Source organism: Cetorhinus maximus, chromosome 11 (genome assembly GCF_964194155.1).
Source record: "Cetorhinus maximus chromosome 11, sCetMax3.hap1.1, whole genome shotgun sequence".
Taxonomy (NCBI): Eukaryota; Metazoa; Chordata; class Chondrichthyes; order Lamniformes; family Cetorhinidae; genus Cetorhinus; species Cetorhinus maximus.
In genome coordinates, this window is record NC_135889.1 from 13,429,959 (window position 1) to 13,447,805 (window position 17,847).

The 17,847-nt window shown below is 44.0% G+C and overlaps 1 protein-coding gene across 2 annotated transcripts in view; it reads left to right on the forward strand.

Annotated features, from left to right (window-relative positions):
- Nucleotides 1–17,847, forward strand: part of LOC144686402 (neuropilin-2-like) — a 104,735-nt gene that overhangs the window by 83,320 nt on the left and 3,568 nt on the right. The window contains exons 13-16 of one of the 2 annotated variants that reach the window (XM_078551552.1): nt 454–716; nt 829–925; nt 2,167–2,214; nt 16,909–16,989. In XM_078551552.1, coding sequence (XP_078407678.1) covers nt 454–716; nt 829–925; nt 2,167–2,214; nt 16,909–16,989 — 489 coding nt within the window. Of the gene's footprint in view, nt 1–453; nt 717–828; nt 926–2,166; nt 2,215–3,401; nt 4,833–16,908; nt 16,990–17,847 lie in introns of those variants that run through there. The other variant, XM_078551553.1, reaches the window with a different exon arrangement.

The window sequence follows — 17,847 nt, forward strand, 5'->3', positions numbered from 1 at the left end:
TTGCTGAGTCTGGGGCCCTGAACAATTGCTAGTTCAAAAATGTCAGAATGTTGCTTCTCCATCAAGAGTCAGTCAGGGGATGGGGTTATACCAGAAGGTGTCAATGTCTGCAGCAACATCTTAAGAGCTCGTCATCAGGCGAAAGCTGTCAAACAAAGGTCAGGCCTCTCTTTCTTTACCAGTTTGAGCCACATTGAAGATGGGAAAAGGCTCTTTGACAGTTAGAGGCAGGAGGTCATGTAATGAAACCTCCAGGAATACATCCAACCAGAGTTGGCGACCTGGCAAACAAATGGTTCTTCTCATTGGCGCATTTTATCTTCCAATGAATTGACATAAAATCTCTTTTTTGCTTCAGGAGGTTTATGGGAGCAAATAGAGCAATGAGCCAAGTAAAATTGGTTGGACTAGATATCTCCATCTAAGGAACACTTTCTGTTTCTCCTTTTTTAGATAAATGGAGTTACCTGCACATTGAAGCTACTAAGATGGTTGAAGGACAGCGTGCCAGGCTGCTTAGTCCCATGGTACCACCCATCAACAGCCACCGTTGCATGGTGTTCTGGTACCAGATGCGCGGTGCCAATGTTGGCACCCTACGGGTGCTATTGAGGAAGAGGACAAATGATGTGACGTTGTGGTCATTGAGGGGAGATCAGGGGGACAAGTGGAAAGAGGGAAAGATCATCCTGCCGGGATACAACGTTGACTATCAGGTAACGTGCCACCTACATTGTAGCTACAGAACAGTAGAATCCCTTTCTGCTTTAATAGTGAGTGTTCTTCTTTTTCTGACACTCCATTTTCTCATTAACCCTCTGCTCCTAGGTCATCATTGAAGGCATTGCAGGAAATGGTGCTAGTGGGGACCTTGCGATTGATGATATCGCCATAGCATCACATGTGTCACCTGACCAATGTATACGTAAGTACCACACTCCCACCATCAGCAGGGAATTGTTTCTGCAGAATGTTACCTGTTGACTTTGTGCCAATAGCGACATGTGAAGTAGGATTAAAGAGGAGCTGAAAGAATGTTGCAAGATTAGAAGAGTATGAGATCTGAGCTAATTCATTGAGAAATCCTCAACTCAATTATGCATGAATTAGCTCTAACACATACTTCTTCATGCTCCCTGTCCTTGATTATTTTGTACCGATTTTCTGAGGTTTTTCCCAGGAGCTCTGCATCAGATGATAAAATGTGCAGCCATCTCACGCACCATCTTTTGCTTATTTTCATCTCCATATTATGATTAAGAACACATGTGACCTGCCATAACGCAGGAAGCCAGCCCTTTTGCAACCTGTGGGTAATACTGGCACACTACATGCTCAGTACTTGCATAGTGAATTAGGATAGATGGGTGTTTGGGAAGAGGAGGACATACAAATGTGGAACACCAGCCGACCTAGTCGACCAGAAAGAAGGTATATTTAGATGCATGCAGGCAAGAGAATGGATTGCAGGGTCATAGAGAAGGAACTTCATGCTGAAGAAAGGGCACCTCAAAGTGCTTTATAGCCAATGAAGTACTTTTAAAGTGTAGTCATTGTTGTAATGTAAGAAACGCAGCGGCCCTTCCTGCACAGCGATCTCCAACAAAGAGCAATGACCAGGCAATCTTTTTTAGTGATGTTGGTTGAGGGATAAATATTGGTCAGGAAACCGATGATATTTAGGCTGTTCTCTGGCAAAATAATTCCATGTACTCTTTTACATCCACCTCAGAGGGCAGGTGGGGCCTTGTTTTAACATCTCAACTGAAAGATGGCACCTCTTATAGTGACCTTTTCCTTCAGTATTGACACTCTGACAGTGCACCGCTCCCTCAGTTCTGCAATGCAAGTGTCAGCCTACATTTTGAGCTCAGGTCTTTCTGCTTTTGCAGCGAATGCAAAGACACCAGTGGATTGTCTGTTGAAACCATGTGGCTTCTTAAAATCCACCTCTTTAACCAAGATGTCCTATTATCTCCTAATTAGCACAGTGTCAAACTTCACCTGATTATGTTCCTGTGAAGCACCGTGGCATGTTTTACTACTTTAAGGATGCTATGTAAATGCAAGTTATTGTTGGTGTTGTATGGAACAAAGAGGCAAGACTGTAGTGAAGTGTTGCCCTGTGTATTCAGAGCCCTAACAGTTAGTGTATTTTATTTGCAGAACCCATCAGTGCCTTTCCAGGAATCCATGCTAGTGATACACCGACAGGTGAGTTGATTGTACTTTATCTGAGGCTGCTAGACAATTATTCAGATAAATGGGTATTTAGAAATACAGAATTATATGGAAATGTGTGAGGTAATGGAAGGGGATTTTCTCCGTCACTGAAGGTTCTCACTGATTTCCCAGCTCTCTTTCCGTCAGCCTATTCGAACTATGATTACTTCAGCATAATTTGGTCGAGTAGCATGGGCTTTTACAAAGCCAAGATGATTTTGGGTTAAAGACACAAGTGGGAGTGAATCAATTAAGCTCCAAAAACACTGAAGGAACCGATTAAAAATCTTCACTGTCAACGTCCTGCGATTTATGTTGATGGTAACAACGAACCCTAGAGTTGCCATTTTGTCTGCATCAGAGTTAGAGAGTGACTTTCCACAAAATTGAGAGGGCAAAAAGAAGTTTGGAACTTTGAGGGCTGAGAAAGTACTCTGTGGGATGAGAACTTAATGCATTGGTCTGGAATTTCTCCCCTCGCTTTGTTACAGAGGCCTTAACCTATTTGTTTGAAACAGGTTAACACCTCAGCTAAAATGATGGAGAGAGGAAATTCAGAGAAGCATACACACTTGATACGTCACAGCATAGTTTCAGCATTTTAGGCTAGTTTTGGCATGCGAGGACCAAATTTATTGGCCTATCGCAGCAAATTTAATCTCATAAAGTGATCTCTAGATTGACTGCCTTTAGTTTGCTGTTGCAAGTGTTGTCATTTTACTTTTAATAATGTCATTCATCACATCGCCCAGTTACAAAGAAGTAAAGCCACGGTGCATCATGGAATCCTGCTTGGCCCCCAGCTCCTGCTTTTGATTGTGGTGGATTCTGGGTGGCTCCCTGCCTCACTACAGGCTCCGCTGTGGAAACTAGGCCAGACCCAAGGTGGTCATTTTGAATGATCAGATTGGCTGGGCGGCATTTCTTGCTGTTGGCTACGTCAGCAAGTGTGATCCGCCACAAAATGCCTGAGCTACCAGATCGTCACAAGATTTGCGGAAACTCTTACCCATAAATCTCTACCTGACGCCTCTCCTTACAGTTTCACTGAGACACCTGATGGGAGGACAGGGATCCACTTGATGGTGAAAGCGTGCTCCCATGATGCACCGTGCGCGCTGAGCATGCTCTTTGTCGATCAATGAGATTAGTCCCAGCGCTATTTTGTGTCTCTTCAGCAGGGGGACGCCCTGCGGGGAGCGAACCCACAGTGGAGTCTGTGTCAGCGCAGCCCATCCCCAATTACTGGTATTACATAATGGCTGGAGGAGGTGCTCTGATAGTGCTGCTCTGTATCTCTCTGGGCATGGTGCTGTATCGCCAACGGTACGGATTTGCAGCCAAGAAGAGCCTTCACTCGGTCAATTTCAAAAACGTCCAGTTTCCTAACGGCTATGTCACTGGAGTGGAGCCTGGGCTCACTATAAAAATTGGAAAGGAAGATTACACCTCAAACTGAGAGAACACACGGCTAGGAATATTAAAAAAAAAACAAAACGAGAAACGTTAATCGTATCGCTGGCTCTACTTGCACTCTCCACTGCAATCGCCATGGGAACGCCTGCTTTTTCTATTCTCTCTACTCAACATCGCACCTGTGGATTATAATTAGAAAAGAAAAGAGCGACGATCTCACACATCGTGTTATCTTTCATTTTTTTCCTTCTTCTGAGAGAATTGGTTGTGCAAGATCTCCTCACAGTACTGTACGAGGCAAACTGGAAGAACAGCCCAGAAGGGGGTCCTTCTGTGTTTCTCCGAGAAGCAGTGGCTCGTGAAGACTTTTTTTTTGTTGATATTTTACGTAATTCTGGGTGGAAAAGAAATTGACAGTCATAATCTATGGCACACATACACAGAAAAATATTTTTTAAAAAATGCAAGGAAGTGTGTCACAGTTCCCCGTAAGGCCTTTCCTTTGAGGGCAGACTGAAATTTCATTTATTGATGGTCGGGCAAAATGGTTGCTTTAATGTGAAATATTTCTAGGCAGTACATGCTGGCTTCCATGTTTGTCTTCCTCAGTTTGTTCTCTCGATCTGTCTTAATTTTTCTCCAACCTTTATGAACTGCCTGCTCTGGCTTTATAACATTAGTTGTCAAAAAGGTTCTCCCAACCAGAAAGGACAAAGCATCTCATTGCGGTCCTTGGTCTCCTGCCCAATGTGCCTCCCACATCCAACATAACCAATAGCTGGTTAACTGGTCATTGAGTTTGTGGAATCTTGCTGTGCGCCAATTCAGCCAGCGAGCCAACAGTCCCCTGCATTTCAGAGCAATTCATTCTACTCAAAGCATTGAGATGCTTCACAGAACACGTGGCAAGGTGCTGATATGTAAATACCACTCTCCTTCTGAAGGTCTCCATGTTCAAAGGAGCTGCACTGCAATAATTAAATAGACTTGTGGAATTTGAGAATTTGAGATCCAAATCCTGTCGTAGCAAATTGGTCGTTGTATCAACCTGGCGTTGCAGGGCGGGTGGCCATTTTGGAAGGGGCCTTCAAGTAACTGAGAATAGCCCACCACGCAATTTAGCGAGATAACATGCTACAAAAAAATTAGGAACTTGATTTCTCCAGTTTTTCTTAAAAAGTGAAGCCTTACTGCTAGAGAGAAAAAAAAATTAGGCCTAAACTGAAACACCTGGCTCCTGGTTGAAAGGGGTGGGTTTTCACTTGTTCCCCACCCTTGGAGAGTATAATAAACATGACACTGTTGTGAGGGACAGTAATTCACATGTAATTGCCGTGAACATGAAAGAGTGTTTTGCATTTTCGAAAATAGGTCTATTTCGCTCTTTATTGTTCTGAAAATTACATCTTTGAAAGGCAAATCAAGCAAAATTGTGCACTAATTGAGAAGCCAAATGAACACACCTGCCACAAGTATCTCTGCCTTCTAGAACTTTCCTAAAATAGGACAGATGACATTTGTCAATGTTATTTTTTGCATGTGTTGCTGAAAGAAGGTGCATCTTCTTCAACCACCTGCAGCATGCCTTCATCAGATTGAAAAATGCACTGACAAGGCACGAAAGCAGAAAAGTCCATTCATCCACTGAGCATGCCTGCCTTGCTTCATCATGCAATCTTCCATTTACTTCCTTCACTAAAGTTCCCCAAGGAGGCCCAGCCAAACCATATATCAGGCCAAATTCCATCTCTCCATCCAAAGTTAATACAGAGCAGGATCTGATGAAGGTGGTTGAAAACGTTTGACCTTCTTGTTTCATGGTCCAGCATCTGGCACAAGCCAGGTTGATACATTTTTATTGGGTAAGGGTATTAAGGGCTACGGAAGCAAGGAGAGCGAATGGAGTTTGAGATTCAGATCTAATTGAGTGATGGAATGGACTTGAGGGGCTGAATGGCCTCATCCTGTTCCTGCGTTCCTCAGGGAGATAGATTTGTGCCAGGGCAGAGTCATCTTAACCCTTAAGTGATTTGTGTGCCTCAATCATGAACATAGTCAGAAGATTGTGGGCTCAAGTCTCACTTCAGCTGTTTGAGCACAAAAAATCCAGGCTGACGCTCCAGTGTCGTACTGAGGAGTGCTGCACTGTCAGAGGTAGTGTCTTTCAGATAAGATGTTAAAAGTGAGGAGTTCTTGGCCGCCTTAACTGGGTATAAAAGACCCCACAGCCCTGTGTTGAAGAAGTTATCCCTGGGTATCCTGACCAGTATTTATCCCTCAATGAACATTACTAAAAACATTATCTGGTCATTATCACATTGCTGTTTGAAGGATCTTGCCATGTACAAATTTGCTGCCACGTTTCCTATATTATAATAGTGACTCTAATTCAAAAGTACTTCACTCTCCTGAATTAGGTGCACTTGATGCTGAGACTCCGTGCCTGAAATCGTAAAGTGCTTCGATTTCTGGCAATGCGATCTCTCACCTTGATGAGCAGAAAGACACACACACTGACACACGTACAGACATGCACATGTCGACACTTATACACAGACATGCATGCGCGCACAAATGTCCACACATGCACAGATACACACACATAAAAACCTCCTCTGAAAGAGGTTGTTTTGTGCTGAGAGCTGCCATTTGCTGCCTTGGCGACATTGTTTAGTAGCCTTTTGTCACCAGATGATGATGTCACGCTGATTGCCACTCTAGAAATAGATGTCAACATGAAGATAGTCTTTGGAAAGATTTGATTGAAACCGGATTTTGCTGGTGATTAGCCAGAAGAAGAGTTTGCTCCGTGCTAATGGTAATCACATACTCCGGGGGGAGAGGAGAAGAAAAGAATTTAAAATGCTCACAGCTCTTCTTTTCCCAAGTAATTTGAGTCTGCAGCGAGCAGCATGACATCGCCATCCAGTGACAAAAGGCTGTTAATGATTCTGCCCAGCAATCAATCATCACTCTCCGTAAGTGGATGATCCTTCACTCTGAGACATGCTTTCTGAAGCAGTCTTAATCCAAATGTCACATTTATTCATATTCCCAGCGCTTATACTCATTCTGCAATTGTCACATAATCGTCAGCATTAGAACAGGGAGATATTTCTGCAAATTTGATCTAAATCCATGTGTCAGCCATGCCTCAGTGAGCATCAATCATGTCTTTCAGTCAGGAGGTTGTGGGATTAAGTTGCATGACAGGACATGAGTGCAAAATCTGGGTGGATGCTCCAGTGCAGTAGTAAAAGAGTACTGCGCAGTCAGAGGTGCTGTCTTTCAGGTGAGATATTAAACCAAAAACTCTGTCTATCCTCTCTGGGAGATGTAAAAAATTCCATTCCAGGGGAGTTCTCCCCAGTGTCCTGGCTCATGTTGATCCCTCGATCAGCTTCACTAAGAAACAGTGGTCATTATCATATAGGTTCGTGGGACCTTGCTGTGTGCAAATTGAGTGCTGCATTTCCCCAGATTACCACAGTGACTGCACTTAAAAAGTATTTATTTGGCTTTAAAGCACCTTGACATATCCTGAGGTTGTGAAGGGTGCTATATAAATGCAAGTCTGTCTGTCTTGTTACAGTCAGTGAAAGATATATTGTTTTAACGTGACATTTCAGTTACTACTGTTCCTCAATCCTGAAAGAGGCAGCTGCCTTCATGAAAATGTGCTTAGTAAACGTTTCAGCAAGCAAAGAAGGTGCAGAAGTATAATGCACCAAAATGGATCACTGCACTGTCTGATCCTCCCGATTCATCCCTTCTAAACTCAAATAAATGCTTGCCAGGGCACTATTTCTTTCACGTGGGAAAAATCCTTTAAAATGCTATGAAAAGGCAGTCTTTCGTATAGAAAACCCTCAGATTTCACAGCACTCCAATGACATCACAGTGTCTCAGTGACATCACAACACTCCGGTGATATAACAGTGCCCCAATGACATCTCAGTGTTCCAGTGACATCACAACCCTCAGGTGACATCACAGCACTCCAATAACACCCCGCACTCCAGTGACATCACAGCGTTCCAGCGACAACACAGTGCTCCAGTGACATCACAACACTCCAATGACATCACAGCACTCCAGTGTCATCATTGGAGGAGCTGTGAGCAGCACTCACAATTAGAGTCACTGGAGGTGAGTAGGACTAGACTAATCCTGGACGGCCTCTGACCAGCAGTTGTGAAGGCTTGAAGTGCCCAAAAAATAGTCAAAGGGACAGCAATAGGTATATTCCCAACATTATGTTCCCAGCCTAGGCAGGAGAATCCCAGCTCACAAGCAAACCTTGCTCCAACAACCTTCTGGAAATCATGGGCAGGATTTCCAGCCCGGCGTTTGGGTGTGTGCCCGACACACTTGACGTGAAATAGCGCGTGATGATGTCAGGCGAGCGTCATGACGTCATCGCGCATTTGCGTGACACTTTGGTCGATGGGCATGCACTCAATTAAGAGGCCTATTAAGGCCGTTAATCAGTTAATTAACTGTATTTTTCGCTGCCCGTCCAACGTTACAGTTGGTGGGCGGGCAAATCGGCCAGGCGGCCTTTGGATTTTTGAGGAAACCTCACCCATGGGTGGGTGGGGACAATTTTTTTCAGATTTTCAAGATCTTTATTTTTGATGTTAAAATTCTTCAACTCCCTGAGGCAGATCTCTGCCTTCAGGGAGCTTTCATTGTGCGCTTCCCTCCCACCTGCGCAGACTTCAGCGCTCGCCCTCCTTCTGCCCCCACCCTGATAGCGCTGAGCTACTCAGCACGCCTTTCATGCTAGCTGGCCGTTAATTGGCCAGCCAGCATGAAATCGCAGTTGGGGGCCGATTGCGGGTGGTGGGCCGTTTCCCAGCCACTCCGGGCTCACCCGGCCAACAATTAATCTCTATCAATTTGTTTATAATTTCAAGGGGAAGTCCCATTGATGGAGAGCTTTATAAAGCAGAGCTCCCAAGTCACTTGTTCCTCCCATGCCTACTATACATATACCACATGTCACATCTCAAATTATTCATATACTGCATCCCAAAATATTTCCTGAAATACATCCATCTGATTTGCATTTGAATGAATCAACACTAACTGCTTGTGCAGTCTCCCTAGAAACCCAATTCCCATAGATTGACCACTCACTCACTGAAACAACATTTCCACAGGTTGGTTTTGAATTTTCCTCCCTTCAAGCAATGGCTGCTTCCTCTAATCCTACTGGTTCAGAAAAGATGACCCAGTTTGCCATTGCCTACATTAACCTTTTTTCTTTACAATCGTAGAAATCATTATTACCTCACAATCTTCACAAGAGGTCAGTTAATTCAGATGTACATGTCCCTTTTATTACAAAGGAGATCTCATCTAAAAAAAAGAGATTTCAGTTACTTGGTACTTGTTATAAACAATGAATTAAGACACCTACAGTGATGAGTTGTTTCGAGAGTACAGATGCCTCTCTAAAGAGCAGACCTTTATGTGTGGAGAAGGTGTCTTCTCTATAATATGTTGCTACATATTTTTTGTAGATACATGTTTACCATCCTCCACTGAGAGATAAAATGTTCATAATAAGCACCTTTTTTTGTGTACTTTTATATCTCTTACATGTCCACCAATTGTGCACCAAACCTGTCTGTTGGAATCATACTTTGTTTTCTAATGTACCCTAATGTTGCCAACTCTGGTTGGGAGCAATGCAAGGTGTTCCTTCAAATGGCCTCCAAGACAATCAAGCAGTGTTTGTTATTTCTCACAACTCTAATATTTTAGTAACTAGCAAACAAAACTTTTCAAATATTCTTTTTTTTCCCACAAACATACTTTTTTTTAATGTCCTGAATGATATTTATTTCTCCACTAGTATCTTGGAGATTTATCTTTAATTCCTGGAGACTCCAGGGCATTCCTAGAGGGTTGGCAACCCAACCCACAACCCTTGAGTTTCCATTTAGGTTCATTGGAACAGTGCAGCAGACCAAGGATAGGGAGGTCAGAGTGGGTGTCAGTTGGAGGATTAAGATAACAGGTGTTCCAAAAAGCGATCGCCCAATCTATATTTGGTCGCCTTAATGTACAGGAGACCCCATTATGAGCAGCAAGTACAGTATACTAGATTGGCATAAGTACAAGTAACTCACTGTGTTACCTGGAAGGTGTACTCAGGCTCCTGGATGGTGAAAATGGAGGAGGTAAAAGGGCAGGCGTTGAATCTCCCATGTTTGCATGGAAAGGTGATGTTGGATGGGGAGGGGGTGTTAGGGATGATTGAGGAGTAGAGTCATGGAAGGAATGGTCCCTTCAGAATGCTGAGAGCAGAGGGGAGAGGAAGATGTGTTTGGTGGTGGCATCATGCTGGAGGTGGCAGAAATGACTGAGGATAATCTGTTGAATATGGAGGCTGATGGGGTGGAAGATGGAGACAAAGGGATCCGTACAGTGGTCCTGGGAGGGAGAAGAAGGGGTGAGAGCAGAAGTGCAGGAAATAGAATGGGCATGGTCGAGGGTCCTGTCAACCATGGCAGAGGGGAATCCTTGATTGAGGAAAAAGAAAGACAAGATGGAAGGTGACATCATCAGAACAGATGCAAAAAAGATGAAGAAACTGGAAGAATGGAATGGAATCCTTACAGGAAGTGGGCTGGGAGGAAAAGTAGTCAAGGTAGCTGTGGGAATCATTGGGCTTATAGTTGATGTTGGCCCATAGCCTGTCCCCAGAAATGGAGACAGAAGCCAAGGTAGGGAGGAGTCAGGATGGAGCATGTGGAGGTGAAGGAAGGGTGGAAGCAAGGTTGATGAATTTTCCAGTTTGGGCTGAGTGCAGGAAACAAACAGCAATATATCGTAAAAAGAGGTAAGGGCGGGCGCATGAGTAGAACTGGAACAAAGAATGTTTCAGGTATTCCATGGAAAGGCAGGCACATTTAGGACTCACAGTGGTTCCTCTTGGAGTATAGTCAATGTAACGTAGGAAAGCCAGCAGCCAGTTTGCACACAGCAAGCTCCCATATACAGATAATATCGAAAACCATCTGTTTTTAATGATGTTCATTGAGGGATAAATATTGCCCAGGGCATGAGGGAGAACTCCACAGTGCACCTTCAAACAGTGCCTTGGGATTTTACACCCAACTGAGAGGGCAGACAGGGCCTCGGTCTGACAGCTGCAAAGCAACATCTCTGACAGTACTGTACTGAAGCATCTGTCTAGATTTTGTGTTCAGGTCTCAGCAGTGGGACTTGAACCCACAATCTTTTATCCTGCCTGCTATCTACTGATTCACAGCTGACTGTTAGGCTGTGGATAAATGGAAGGTCAGCTATGAATGACAGAGCAAACTAAGGCTAGGATAGCGGCTAAATAGATGAAGCATCTAACAAGAATAGAGCGTGATTGTTATAGAAGGAATAGGAGAGGAGAGTTAATTAAAGCACCAGATTCAAATGCCAGGCTGCAGCGTTCGATCTGGAAGGGGTTTATGCCAGAATGGAGAGACAGAGTTTCTGATTGAATCACCACAGGGGTGCTGAACAGTCTCATTAATTCTGAGACCCCTAATTCCAATATGACAGCAGTTCGATCATTGTTGGTAGCCTGGAATTTACTCTTAACATTCCCAGCGGATGGTATTTAACACGTTCTTGTGACATTCCTGTTGCTGCTATTTTAATGTGGCCTTTAAGTCATTTTGTTAAACTCTGCTAAAAGGGCAGATGGAAGAATGTGCAAAGCACTTATCCAAACAGTAATTTTTAGATTTGTAATCTTATAGTCAAGTTCCTGCCTTGTACTGCCTCTTCCCTTGAGACTAAAAGGGTTAAATTTTGAAGACTGGTTGCATCGATTAAACATTGTGCCTTAAATATGGAAAATTAAGGGATGATTGAATGGTTTAAGTTAATTAAAGGACTTGATAGGGTGGACAGAGAGAAGCTGTTTCCCTTCTGTGGGAGTGTCCAGAACAAGGAGGCATAACCTTAAAAATTGAGATGGTGTCAGGAAGCACTTCTTCACAGAGTAGGTAGTGGAAATCTGGAACTCTCTTCCCTAAAAGAGCCATTGAAGCTCCCCGGGGGTCAATTGGAAAGTTCAGAACTAAGATTGATAGATTGTTGTTAGGCAAGGGTATGAAAGGATAGGGAACCCAAGTAGGTGCATGGCGTTAAGCTATGGATCAGCTGTGATCTACCTGAATGATGGAACAGGCTCGAGGGGCTGAATGGCCTCTTCCTGTTCCTATATTCTACCCCCTGTATTGTTACTAGATCACTCATGACGACCATTAATGGGGCTCTCTTCATGAAAAGATAAAATCTGGTGATTTGCTTTTCATTAAAATGTCAAACTCTTTTCACCATGAAAACCATGGCCCTCGAAAACAGGAAAAGCCACTTTTGACATTTTTTTTAGGTAAATAGCTCTGTGCTTTCTTTTCCCTGCTGACACTTAAAAAAAAAATTAGAGCTTGCTCTTCTGGCTTGTTATATATGGAAAGTGGAATTCTCTTTCACTCTGCAGGTTCACGGATTCAATATTATAAAGAACTTTCAAACTAGTCCTCCAATTAAAAACCTGTCACCAGGAGGGAATAACTATACTGGCCAGCGAATCAAACATCTAGAATTTTGCTTAGCTTGTTACCTTCCCTGACCCCTGATTAATGATCATTCACCCCCACCCCATGTTCTCTCCTTTTCAATGCTCAGCCTTGTAAATTGTGTACTTTAAAAGGTGGGGGGCTCTGGCTGGGGTGGGGGGTTACAAACACAAGGGAAAGCTCTTTTCCTTGTCTATGCAGCCCCCATAAACAACACAGCTGTGGGGAGAATTTTTTTTCAGGCCCTGCTGTTTTTATCAATGAAGAACACCGTGCAGGTAGCAGTCTGCGGCCCACACAAAACAGTTTCTCCACCCCCCACCCCCACCCCCAGTGTATTACATCTGACAGATGCGCTGTTCCTGTGTTCAGGAGTGCATGTGCGACAAGCTGCAACCCACTTGAACTGCCCTAGGGTCTTTTGCCCTATGACAAGGTGACCCAAAGGCGAGTCAGTTGCCAAAGAAGTCTTACATTGTGCCTTTCGAAACATGCCAATGTGCATTACAGCCAATGGCTTAATTTTGATGTGTAGCAACTGTTGCAGTATGAGAAACAGGGCAACCAATTTACACACAGCAAACTGCCACAAACAGCAATGTGATAATGACCAGATAATCTGTTTCATTGATGTCAGTTGAGGGATGAATATTGACCAGAATACTGGGGCAAATTCACCTGCCTTTATTTAAAGTGGCAAACTATTGGACCCTTTACATCCCTGAGAGGGCAGCTAGGTAATATTTAATGTCTTATCCTCCAGCAGTGTAGCACTCCCTCAGTACTGCACTGGAGCATCAGCCTCAACTTTGTGCTCAAGTCTTCTGGCCCAAAGGTAAGAGCACTGTTACTGAGCTACAGCTGACTAGCATTGGGTACTGCTCTCTTTAAGTGGGTTTTCCTCATTCGAATACTTTGGCATTTAGGCAAGCAAACGCATAGAGGGGCAGCTTTGCTTTTTGTGTAGAAAAAGGGGCAAAAGATTGGCACCTGTGCAATGGGTAGCTCGGAGTGGGAAGCATTATGAAAACCAGGACACAAAGCGCCCTTTTAATGTGGATCCTAGCTGTTTGGGGTATTGATTATGCCCCAAAATACGATCGGCATGCCAACCCTTCCCTCGCCCCGCTGCTGCATCCATCTCCCCCCCCCACCCCCTCCCCGAACTCACCCTTGTCTCCTTTGAAAGCATTGGTCTCGTGTGGTTTGACAGTTAACATGCTTGTGAATGTGAATGTTACAGTGGGGTGGTCTGTACACTGCACCATGGCTCATCATGTACTTGGACTAGCTGACAACTGCTGAGGGAGCTGTCTGCTTCTTGCGTTCTGAATGTAAATGCACCACCCTGGAGATGTACTGTGTGGAATGGAATAAAGATGCTATTTTTTTATACAAGAGAGGTACTGTGTAAAATCTCTGCAATCATGGGGTCAGGAAGCAAATCTTGTCGTGCCTTCCTCTCCCTCTGGTCCACATTTGCTCTTGAAAAATGGGCTGGGTATCAGTAAAAGGAAATTGTACTAATCCCACTCTGTTCACTTAGTACAGAGACTTTGTTCACTAATTCATCCCAACTCATTGGACAGAAATCCTGAGCCACCTATGGAATTCCCAAGTACCATTCCCATCATACACAAATCCTGATCCAGGTGTAGAGTTTAAAGCATTACCACACCCTTCCCCTTGACATTGCCCTTCCAAAAAAAAAGTTGTTTTCTAACTCCCCACCTTCCAGCGAAGTAACAGAGAAACAGGATTCACCTGGAATAACATCATGGGCGCAGGAAACCCCAGTATCCTGTTCCTGCCAGGAGCTCACTACCTCCAGCCAAATGGCATCTCGCTCATCCTCATCTGTCAATCCCAGGGCTACAGAGCCACATTTCATAGACTGTGCTTAGTGTCATGAACCTTGGGGGGAATGCTCCTATTGTTTAGTGAGCCGTTTTGTAGCTATATTATTTTGTGTTCTTAGCCCAGTGCCCCAAGTATTTAAAAGGGATTAATTCTTTGTTTTTCATTATTTAAACACAAAGTGCAGGTGCAGAATTTAAAGTATTCATTTTCCTCATCTCTGCTTTGCTTCTTTTTCCCATTTTCTTAAACCTGTTTCCTCTGATTACCGACCCTCTTTCAGTGCAAACAGTTTCACCTTATCTGCTCACAACTTTGAACACATCTGTTAAACCTCCCCATAACTTTTTCTGTTCAAATCCTAGCTTCCCCAGTTGCTCCATTTAACCTAAAGTCCTGTAACCATTGCACACCACCCCCACCCCCCCAACCTCACCCCAGTTGCTCCATTTAACTGAAGGCCTGTGTCCCTGGGACCCCCAGTTGCTCCATTTAGCTGAGGGCCTGTGTCCCTGGGACCCCCAGTTGCCCCATTTAACTGAAGGCCTGTGACCATTGCCCCCCACCAGTTGCTCCATTTAACTGAAGGCCTGTGACCATTGCCCCCCACCAGTTAATCCAGTTAACTGAAGGCCTGTGACCATTGCCCCCCACCAGTTGCCCCATTTAACTGAAGGCCTGTGACCATTGCCCCCCACCAGTTAATCCATTTAACTGAAGGCCTGTGACCATTGCCCCCCACCAGTTAATCCATTTAACTGAAGGCCTGTGTCGCTGGGACCATTCCAGTAAATCTCTCCTGCACCCTCTCCAAGGCCCTGTATTCGTTCCTAAAGTGGACACCATACTCCAGCTCTGGCCTAAGTTACTAGGTTACGATTTCCTCTCATCTTTTTCCCCCCTTGCAACACTCCCTATTCTCAAATGAAAACAAAAGTGTTGGAAAGACTCAGCAGGTCTGGCAGCATCTGTGGAGAGAGAAGCCTGTTAATGTTTCAGTCCAATATGACTCTTCTCAACCCTGATGGTGGACTGAACCCAGAGCCACACCAATATGCCTCAAAACTGTCCACAGGAAGTGCAGTCTGAAATTTCCTTTCCAATTTCTTTCTTCACAGGGAACTGACAGCTCAGTATTACCCTAAGTGATGTCACGAAAAGCCTGAACAAGAAGATCTTAGGGGCTGAGCCCATATCCTTGGTTTTTTCGGGAAGGGAGGAAGAGGCAGGAAACTTTGCATGGAGATGTGCAATTACAGATCTAGTACACTGCATTATGTTATTAGGAGGAAAAAACAGTTCAAGTAGTCAAAAACCAGTACTATTGATACCAGTACTACTGGAGTTCCATTTTCAAGTGTATAAAACCAGTTCGGACAAGTTTTACTGGTATCTTAATTTACCACTTTTACTGATTTTTGCTTTCCCTTAGTGCGTTGGAGGATGCTCATGCACTCAATACATGTAATTATTTGATGGTTAAATGAGGGGTGTATTAGTTTGACCCACCTCTTCTAAAGCTCCACCCAGCACGCAGTTGGTCCAATGCACATTGACACACAAGGCCTTACATCCACGAATGGCAAACGTGGCAACTTGCACATGCATGCTTCAAGTTCACTGTTGTGTTAACGAGGGCCACTATAAAAGATGGCGGAGAGGCTGGACAGGGGGTTGGACGCAGATTGGAGCAGGAGAGTCCGTACGGCCACTCACACTAATCAATAACCAGAGAATACGACATTGGCTTGTACAGCCAGGCCTTAAATATTGAGGAAATTAAAGAGCACCCCAGGAGATCAGGGCCAATCAAGCAGATGGAATGAAAAATGGTGGCTGGATTGTCAATCGTGGATAGATTATTCAAGTACGAAATTAGAAAGGTGTTGATAAAAGCAAAATACTGTGGATGCTGGAAATCTGAAACAAAAACAGAAAATGCTAGAAAAACTCAGCAGGCCTAACAGCATCTGTGGAGAGAAAGACAGAGTTAAAGTTTCGAGTCCGTATGAACTGGACTTGAAATATTAACTCTGTCTTTCTCTCCACAGATGCTGTTAGACCTGCTGAGTTTTTCCAGCATTTTCTGTTTTTGTTTGAAATGGAAATGTGTATTCGGCGAGGCACGGACGAGTGTCCACTAGCAAGGGACCAAGAAGTGAGGCATTCCGTGTGTGATTACTGGTCAGTTAGTGAAGAGTTCTGGCCAATCAGAACCTGCTATCTGCAATTCTAAACCAAGTCCTTGGGCTGATTTCTCAAGTGTATTTGACCATGAGCAGGTATAGATAATTCTGACCACATTTACTGTGTAGTTCTCAATATGTTACCTTCATAAGGATATCAGGAAAGGATTGAAGAAGGGGGTGGCACAGAGGATTCCAGAACTTAGCAATGGGAATTATGAGAAAAGACACAGTTTGGTTAGTTAAGGTTTTGAGGGATGTTGAAACCAAGGCTGGTAAAATGGAGTTAAGATAGAGAACAACCATGATCTAGTCAAATGGTGAAACAGCTCTGAGGGGTTGAATGGCCTCTTCCTGTACCTCCACCAAGTTGAACTTCCTTTTATTGGGGAATAGATTATAGTAAGATCGTCAAAAATGGCAAGGGTCACAGATACTATAGATATTTTATTTGACTTGCACACATTTTGTTTAAATGTTGCTATATCAGCCAGTTAATGCCCTCTGTGTCTATAAAATTGATCAGCAGTTACAACACAAATGGAATGTGAGTCTCTTGCTCTGTAGAGCTGCTTATATTTTGTACTTTGTCCTTTGTCCTTGATGTAATCTTCTGCTTTCTGTTACAGGGGGAGAAAGGATCTCCAGTGATGCTGAAGGGACCCACTTTGAGCCCAACAGGGAAGCTGACACCTATATTTACAGCAAAGGTAAACTGGATTTCGGAGCCTGCTTTAACTTTTCCAAATGGCAGTGGACATCCCACCTGGTGGGGCTTTGCACAAGTGCTATTGTAAGGATGCCTCAAAAAGCTTTGTTGCCAGTGTTGTAATACAGGAAATGCAGCAACCAATTTATCCACAGCACGGTCTCGCAAACAGCATTGAAATAAATGAGCAGATCATTCAGTTTTAGCAATTAGTTGATTGAAGAATAAATATTGACCAGGAGACTGGGGAAGAACACCCCTGCAAAAGAGTGCCATGGGATCCTTCCCATTGACCTGAGAGGAGACAGGATCTTAGTTTAACATCTCACCCAAAAGGCAGCACCTCCAACAGTGCAGCACTCCCTCAGTTGTCCAAGGGGCATCAGCCTGGATCTTGTGTTCAGGTGCCTGGGGTAGGACTTGAACTCAGAACCTTCAGTGCTACCCAGAGCTGACAGCTGGTTGCAGAGTATTGTAGATGTTGTTTTCATCAGCTTTCCTTAGAACATGTTCATTCTGAAGTACAAATGGAACTATTTGAAGCAAGCTAATACTTTATTCCCCCTTACGAGGTAATTTTCTTCCTCCATTTTGGCCCCTCCTTCCTTATCAATACTGTCTATTACTCGGGGTGCACAGCTCCTATGTAAACATATTTAAAGACTCCACAAATTCGGAGACAATCAGCAATTTTACTAGTCGAGTGCAACTAGTTGCACACAGTAACAAGTACAAAGGAAACTTACTACCCCAATTCTATGGGCAACAGGTGACCACAAGTGTTCAACTTGGCTGATCCTTTGTTCTGACTCTGCCAAAGCACTCTTCAGAATTGCCGCCGGAGCCTTGGACTCCAGAC